This window comes from Apis dorsata, unplaced genomic scaffold (genome assembly GCF_000469605.1).
Source record: "Apis dorsata unplaced genomic scaffold, Apis dorsata 1.3 scaffold_176, whole genome shotgun sequence".
In the NCBI taxonomy this organism is placed as follows: Eukaryota; Metazoa; Arthropoda; class Insecta; order Hymenoptera; family Apidae; genus Apis; species Apis dorsata.
Genome location: NW_006263463.1, coordinates 806,241 through 815,155, shown reverse-complemented (window position 1 = coordinate 815,155; position 8,915 = coordinate 806,241). Strand labels below are relative to the sequence as shown.

Here is an 8,915-nt window from a genome sequence, read left to right as displayed (position 1 = left end):
ATTATTATTGTTATTAATATTAGTTATATATAATGTTATATAATTTATATAATATAATTAATATTGTTATATAATATTATTGCATTTGACTTGCACTCGTTTTTCCATAATGTGTTTTTATTTATACAATTTTTATAATTAATTAATTTATAATTATTTATAATTTATATTATATATAAATTATAATATTATATTTATTTATACATTATTTTATTGCATTCTCTTCCTTTAAATTTACAATTTTTTCAATTATAAAGTGCAATAATTAAGAAAAAGAATAAAAGAATTTATTTTATTTTTCAAATTTTATTAATATTAATATAATTAGAGATAGATGAAGGTTTCGATGTAGGTATAAGTTTCGTTTATTCATATCATTATTCATATTATTTTTTCATTTAAATTATATATTATTATTTGATCGTTAGAGAAATCAACAATGCGTTTAGTATCGCAGAATTTTTTATAATCCGTGTACATTTGAAATATTTGTGTGGTGTAATGAGCACTTGAAGAGAAAATGATATAGAGAGAATAGGAGAAATAATGATACTCAAATGACTCGATGGTTTAATAAGCCTTTTGATATTTCAAAATTTATAACGTGTTATTTTAGTTGAATATTTGAAAAAATGTTAACTTATTTATGCACAATATTATGACGCCAATTACTTCGTTTAAAAACTTTATAAGTTTTTAACTTTATCGTTTAAACTTTCAAATCTAATTTTAAATATCATACAGTTTTATAGAAAAAATCTTTTTAATAAAAAAATATACAATTTTTTATTATAATATAATATTTATTATAATAATTATATTTATTATATAATTATTATTATAATAATAATAATTATTATAATGTTATTATATATGTTATTATATATGTTATTATTATTATAATAACAATTATTATAATAAATATTATATATAATATAATATATATAATATTATATATAAATATTATATAATAATAATTATTATAATAACATTAAATTATATATATATATATATATAATTTTTATTATATATATTATATATATATAATAATATATATATAATAACATTAAATTATTATAATAACATTAAATAAAAATTGTACATTTTTTAAATAATTATTATTATAATATTATTATAATATAATATATTATAACAAATCTAGATCATAGTACATTATATCCTTTTTATACAACAAAAAAGAATTTTTTCTACAAACTAAAAAATATGAAAAAAATTTTAAGAAGAAATTTCACTCGGCAATAAGAAATTTCATATCAAAAAGCTATCGCACCACACAAATATTTCAAAATCATATCAAAACACAGTATTTTTGGATAATTTAAATTAAATTTACATAAAAGGGAAAAGAATCAATTCCATCCCATACATATTTTCCAACATCTCTACGAAAGTAAAATCAACACGGTTACCCAGATCATTCGAAAGACTCGCTTCTAATTTGCCTTCGAATTCCACGGTTTCACGAGACCTGAACGCTTTCCCTCGACAAATCACGAAGCGTGACAGTCGCAACGGAGCAAACTAACGATTGTCTCTCGGATACGTGCACAGCGTGGCGATGATCAATACATATCGCGCGCAACTTGTCAAAGTCGAGCCACCGCGAGATCGTTAGAGGCATCACAGACTCGACTTCAATTATTATCCTCGAATTCCATCCGGTATGTGTGTGTATGTGTACACGCTCAAGAAACGCATCTTCTCCTCTGTATATATAACGAACGATCGAAGGAGATACAGAGTCGGGTTTATGGAATGTTTCGCTTCTAAGAGGATAGACAGATAATGTATCTTCTTTGATGCGAGGATACACCATTGTTTGTAAGTATCGATTCGTGTGCTGATAATATCTATCTACATAAAATATTTACTTTGGTAAATATTTTAATATCGTAATTAAAATTATTTTTACGTTTATATTTCTATGTTTGTTATAATCGATGTATTGTTAGTTAGTAATATATAGATTCGTATAATGTGTCTAGAAATTTTTAAAAAATAGTATATAGAAAGAAAGAGATAAAAGGATGAAAAGTAGTAATTTTATGAACAAAATTTTAGTACAGGGTGATAAAAGAAAAAGAGATTCGATATTTGTGAAACTTAATATTCATTATGAGAGAATATTTAATCATAAGTTCCAAAAGCAATTCTTTTTCTATAAAATTAATTTTTATTATTTAATAAAGTTGATTTCTTCGCAAAGCAAGTTAAATTCGTTATATTTTTTTACTTGAATATTATATTCTTTTAAATATTATAAATCTTATAAATATTGAATCTCGTTTTCTTGTTATTCTATATATTCTTCGTATATCTATGACTATCTATAAGTATGCATCTTGAAAGAATAAACGATCGAAAATGAAAACGTGCATCGCACAGATTCCCGTTAGTTTTCCTCGTACGAGAAACGAGTCATGATTCTGAACCACAAAACTGGGAACCGGAAACCAGCGATTTCAATCTCAGTTCACCGGTTGCATACCTCGCGGTTAAATTAACGTCAGAATCGATACGGCAAATTATCCTCGTATTTTTCCCTTTTTAATTATTATATAGCTGACTCGTCTGCTCGAATTTTTTTCTTTTCTATTTTTTTTTTTTTGTTCCCTTCCTTTTGTCGAAATAATTATATACATATTTACGAATATGTTGGTATTCGCAAGAATACTGCATCGAAAATGAATTTTTGAAAGGACGATTAATTTCTTTCTAAGATTTTTTCATAGTATTATTAAAATTTCTTTATTTTTTTTTTTTTTTTAACTTTTGATAGATTGGTAGATTTTATTTATAAGAAAAATATTTTTTTAAATATTCATACGTTTAATATTACATAACTTTAATGAAATATCCAAATTAATCAATAAACAAACATCAAAATAGTAGTATAGCATAAAATAAGCTCATAGAAATCAATATAATTGAAAGTTTTTTATAAATCGTTTCGATTTGAAAAATTTCTCGTCTTTCTCTCTCGTGTTCTAATTCTTGAAGACAGGAATGGTAAAATATATATTTTTCGATATAAGTGATGAAATAAATTAATATTTCTAGATATAATATTTGATTAGCAGTATGGTATGTTAATTGATAAAGTATTCCAAGTGAAAGTTTAATGGACAACTGTATCTCGTTTAGATATCAAAATATTAAATATGTTTATGATAGGACAAGAATAAATATTATCTTGTTAAATATTTATACTTTAGATCTAAAATGTATATAATATTTTTCTCTTCAAAATGAATTATACTTAACTTCAAAAAATCAAAACATCGTTCCACATTCTGAAACTTACAAGCAAGAAATCCTTCCCTTATTACATTTATAAAATAATGATCGCATTGCGTAAAAAAACGTATACACAAAAAACAAAAAAATCAAAAAATCGATCATCGAATTCAATCTCATTTCAATCTCTCTCATTTTATTATTTATCGCGATGTTAGAAAGATTATAAGACATCCCTGAAACCATTATACCTTCGTATAACGATAATGGACAGTAGTACTTAACGTCGCACACTCGATCGTGATACGACCACGGACAGAAGTTAATTATCCTCCGTGCGGTTAGAAAAACGAAAATCCGCGGGATTCGTAATGACAGATTGCTCGTTGCTCTTCGGTTGGAAACAGATGGAAATCGGTTTTGCGGCCGGTTAAAAAGAACCGTTATGAAACGTGTCGCTCAACCTTCCCTTGGAAATCAGGATCGATGGATCCAGTATTTCGTATCTCGTAGATATGCAAAGGCGTATAAACGCGTTTTAATGCAATTGGAAGTACGGCGTGGTCAATGACGCGTGCGCATCACGATTTAAATCGTCACGGTTGATCGAACTTGGATCGAAAGTATACTCGCGCCGATATTGATGTAGGAAGTAATTTCGTTCGTGTCGGTAACTCCATTGTTATGGACGGGGGTAAATCAAACAACGATTTGCTTTCTTTCTTTCTTTCTTACTTTCTTACTTTTTCCAGAGCTCGAACCTCGGCCAAGAACTGTTGGACAGGGTGTTCAGGCATTTGAATTTATTGGAGACGGCTTACTTCGGGCTACGTTACCTGGATCACGGCAATCAGACGGTAAGAAATGTTTTTTGTCTAGATTATATTTGATCGAAGTTTCAATACAAGCCCTTCGATTTACATAATTTCGTGATCGTTTAAAAAAATAAGTCTGGTTTCGTATTTTTGATATTAGTTTTCCAAGGGAACGTTTTTATTGTTAATTATTGTGTATGGAACGGTCGAATTGTTCATAAAATTTTTAGTTTTATTGAAATTTGATTTTGACTAAAAATCAAGATGATTTTTTTTATTTTTTGATTTACGTTTATTGATAATTAGAAAATATAGGATATTTCAATATTAATTATAACGATAATGCTAAAAATTTTATCACTAATATTTAAAATCAAAATCCTTTTTTAAAATTTTCTAATATCTAATATCTATGATTCAAGTAAAAATACATCAATTTAATTTACTTTTTGAATAAGAATTGCAAACGTAACATTTCCTTTTCCATAATTAAAGAAATTAATTTTGTATTATCAAAATGCAATATCATTAACGCGTATGATTTCGAATAAATCAATGCTAGATTATATCTAAAGAACTAGATATCGAATAATTTACCCTTTTCAATTAAATAAAAAAAATCAGATGAAAAATCGAGCCGATATCATCAACCCTCGGGCCATGGAGGAGAGGAATAGAATTATTATTCACAGGAAATGTCGAGCTGTCTGTAATTTCCGGTCTGCTTGACCAACAGTTTCGTCGTAACTCTTACGGTTCGATCGATCGAAGGGATTAATTATTTAGGAGAAATACTCGATCTGTGCTACGTGTATATGTGATCCGCGTATTTTTATAGCAATGGCTCGATCCAAGCAAGAAGATTGGAAAACAATTGAAAGTCCAAAAAGGAGATCCGAGCTCGGATGTCCACACCCTCTATTTCGGTGTGAAATTCTACGCGGCCGATCCCTGCAAACTCATCGAAGAAATCACAAGGTAAATAAAAATTTATCTTCATATATCTTATTTATCCTCGACATTATCGATTAATTATGTTAATAATTCACTAAAGTGATATATAATGAATACAGATCGTTCATTACGAAAATTTGATTAAATTAAATCAATTGCTACTATTAATTCAAATGAAATTTTGTTCAAATCAATTAACGTTATATTTTATATTCATCGTGCCGTTTATCATTTCCGGTTCTATTTTGTTATTAACATATTCAAAGTGAATCTAATTATTCGGTTAATGTTGAAGGAAATTTACATCGTTTTGTAATTGATCGGCCGTGATTTATGGACGATTAATGGAGGATCAATGAACGAAGCAAGTTTTTTACTATCCTTCAATCAATCCCGACACCGGTAACGAAGCGCATCAATGCGCATCATTGTGCTTGTGCCGAGTCTACTATGAGTGTATGCACAAAGGCGATTCAACATGGTTTCATTACACCGTGAATACGAAATAGCCACGATAGCACGTGTATAGATCTTGCGTGATACGATACCACTCTTCAAAGGAAATTTGAAATTTATTTTACGTCCTTCGTTCTTAAAGGAATTGAAAGAAATTTTATAAATTTTCCTTGTACATATATATAATCAAGGAAATATCGAATAATTGCTTGCTGGAGTATAATTTTTCGAGGGAAAATGAAATGAAAATCAAGGATAAAAAAAACTTGCCAACAAATCTCTTTATACGAGTAAACTTAGAATTATATGAATCTAAGATATGAAACTGAGATTTCATATTTCAAATTTTATTTGCAGAAGTGAATGAGATAGCTTCCATAGTTCGAAAATCTTAACTTCCTCGAGTTTCGACGAGTTATCAAGGTTGAAGTGTAATAATCAGCGGGGGAGAGATAATATGCGCATCTCGTTATTGATATTATTTATACACCGCTTGTAGTGCTTAGATGCTGATATCCCGTGGCTCGTTCATTGTGCATTGAAGTCGAAACTGCAACCACGACAGGATCTCGACAAGCGTCCATCGATTGCTCATACTCGAGATAAAAGATGAACGCATTTGCATATAGATTGAGTTCGTTCGTTTCCAGAGACTTCACTTTTTCCCTCTCTTTCTCTTTTCCTTTTCTCGATATGTGCATCGAATGATGTGGTTCTACTACTGAATCAGGTGAACGGATATCGTTTGTGGATTTCTCGTTTCACCACAAAAATCTTGAATAATGGTCCACATCTGCCATAAAATACATGGACTGACCAGAATTTCTCTATGTTCAACTTGATTCAACGGACTGACGTCACAATAAGGTAAATAAATCGATATAAAAATAAATATGTGGTCAAAAAATTAGAATCATTCCCATTTTCAATGGTTTTAGTTTCAAAATCTGAACGGTATTTAATAATATATATGTATGTGTGCACATATTATTAATTTTATCTATATCCTTTGACCAATATATTTTTGTAAATATAATGGATTTATTAGAATCAATCAGATTTTCATTACAAGTATCTTTATTTTTGTACATTGTTTAATAGATGTATCCAATGTTGCGTGTAAGTGTAATTAATAATAATTGAAGTAATTAAAAAAGCAATTATTTGATATTTCCTTGATTTCATAAGGAATGTTGAACAATTTGATTCTTAAAAATTATCTTTCGTTAATAATAAATTCTTTCAAAATTAACGAAGGTATAGATCGTTAAAGTATTAGTGTCTAAATATCTTCGTGACTCATAGTACTAAAACCCCTCGTCGATAAAAAAAACTCGTGTTAAAATATCCGAGAAAAGAGAAGAAAATCGCGAAAAGCTGGCGTAAATCAGGAATGCTTGAAAGGGATCCAGAATCGGCTGGCGAATTCGAGTGGAAGAAGATCGGCAAGAAAGAGAGAGAGAAAAATATGTTTCTCTAAAAATGAGAAAGTACATTGTTTTAATAATGCAAGCTGATTTATAATCATTGACGTGGAGCGTTGATAAACGATGTTCTCCTTGAAATTGTATAGAAAGAAAAATATAGAAATAGAAAGTGTTGAGACATAAAAAAGGATAAAAGAGCGTAAGACGACATGATTAAGAGAGAAGAAAGAAAAAACAGAATGAACAGAATGTTCGAACAAAATAAGTAGAAAATTTATTGGAATAAACACGAAAACTAATATGCAATAGACAATTTTATATTAGCTGAAACGAAGAGAAGATAATTAAAGTGTAAAATTAAATTGCTCGTCATTCATTAAATAAATTGAATTTTTACATAACAACTTGAGTATTTATTACTTCGTTCAAACAATCCTACGTAAGAAGAGAAAAGAAAGAAAAGAAAAGGTTGCGCAAACGGAAAATTGAGGCGATGATTAGAGAGAAAGAGATAGAGAGAGAGAGGAGGTGAATTCCTCTTTCTGAAAAAGAGGAACTTAATAAATGGGATCTTAACGATTTCAAGATAATATATTAAATTTCTGGGTGTTGAAAAAGGAGAAGTATATGCGTGTCATTTGTGCGTCGAGGATGGAGAATGCAGGAAAAACGGAAGAGCGATGGTAAATCTTATGGAATTATCCTAAAAGGAATTTCTGAAGTAATCCTTGCATCAGTAAGGATTCAGGAAGAGAAAAGAGATAAAGCAAAGAGGGGGAAGAAAGAGAATTATTCGAAAGAGGGAAAAGTCCCTGAGGGATTCGGTCTGGGGTTTCGGAGGATTCGCACAGCCAATGCGGGGAATTATTCATGTGTTAATAAACGGGATCGTGTATATCAAGAAAATGAAATAGAAAGGGAGTTTATCGTGCGACAAGTCGACTGATGCTTTAAGCGAGAACGTCGTTTGTATATCGAAGATACGAACTTTTCCGGAGAGAAGAAAAGGATATGAAGATACTCGTTCAAGGATATGAAGAAATTGTATTACGTAAATAGAAGATAATTAATCTTGGTGATATTGTGATTAAGTATTGAAATGGTTTTATCGATGAATAATTAAACAATGAAAAAATACGAAAGTTTTATATATTATCCAAATATTATAGAAATATTTCAGATTAAAATGTAAGAATTAATTTAAAATTCAAGTTGTTCGCGTAATATAAATTTGGAACATGATACAAATTAGAGAACAATGATTTAATCGCACAGTTTTATAAAACATCAAGTTTCTGTACATCATTTAACTTTTAACTTAAATTGAAAAGACTTATGTTATATAGCTTTTATTATTTTTTTCCAACATGTAGAACATAAAAACTTTTTATATATATGATGAAATGAAGACACTCATCTATTTTTAATAAATGATTTCACTTTAATTAGAATTTTAGCAAAAAAAAAAATCGTTCATCTTCTTACAGAAATTAGTATTATATATAATTTTTTATCTATAAATAATCCAATATATTCAAAGAGATTTTCTTACGAAAAATCTTCTTGTCTCGCTATAAATAAAAATATATTGTTCCAATAAATAAAAAACAGGATGATAAATCGTGTTTGCAAATAGAAGAACGAAAAAAGCGGAGGAACAGTCGAGACGAAGGTGAAATATCCTCTCGGGGGCAGGTTGGATGAGCGAGGAAAGACACGGGACAAAAGATTGGCAGGCAGAAAATGAAGAAAAAGCGAGGAGGAGAGGGAAGAAAAAGTGTGCTAGCGAAAAGAATCTGCGTACGAGGGAATAGGCTTATGCGCGTAACGAAAGGGAGAAAGCGAAGGAGAAGAGGCGACGAAGTGACATCGGTGAAGTGAAGTCGTGGATTGTAAAGCGAGAAAAAAGGGGAAAAAAGCTACGAAATCCTTTTAACGATGACTTTGCAAGGGGAGAAATCGCGAGAGCAACGATAGTAAAATCGAAATTCAAGGCGAATCGTGA

General features: G+C 29.2%; 1 protein-coding gene across 7 annotated transcripts in view; it reads left to right on the top strand.

Annotated features, from left to right (window-relative positions):
• Positions 1–8,915, top strand: part of LOC102671848 (band 4.1-like protein 4A) — a 67,352-nt gene that overhangs the window by 39,504 nt on the left and 18,933 nt on the right. For all 7 annotated transcript variants that reach the window (XM_031509816.1, XM_031509815.1, XM_006614396.2 and 4 more), the window contains 2 exons: positions 4,011–4,115; positions 4,912–5,051. In XM_031509816.1, coding sequence (XP_031365676.1) covers positions 4,011–4,115; positions 4,912–5,051 — 245 coding nt within the window. The remainder of the gene's footprint in view (positions 1–4,010; positions 4,116–4,911; positions 5,052–8,915) is intronic.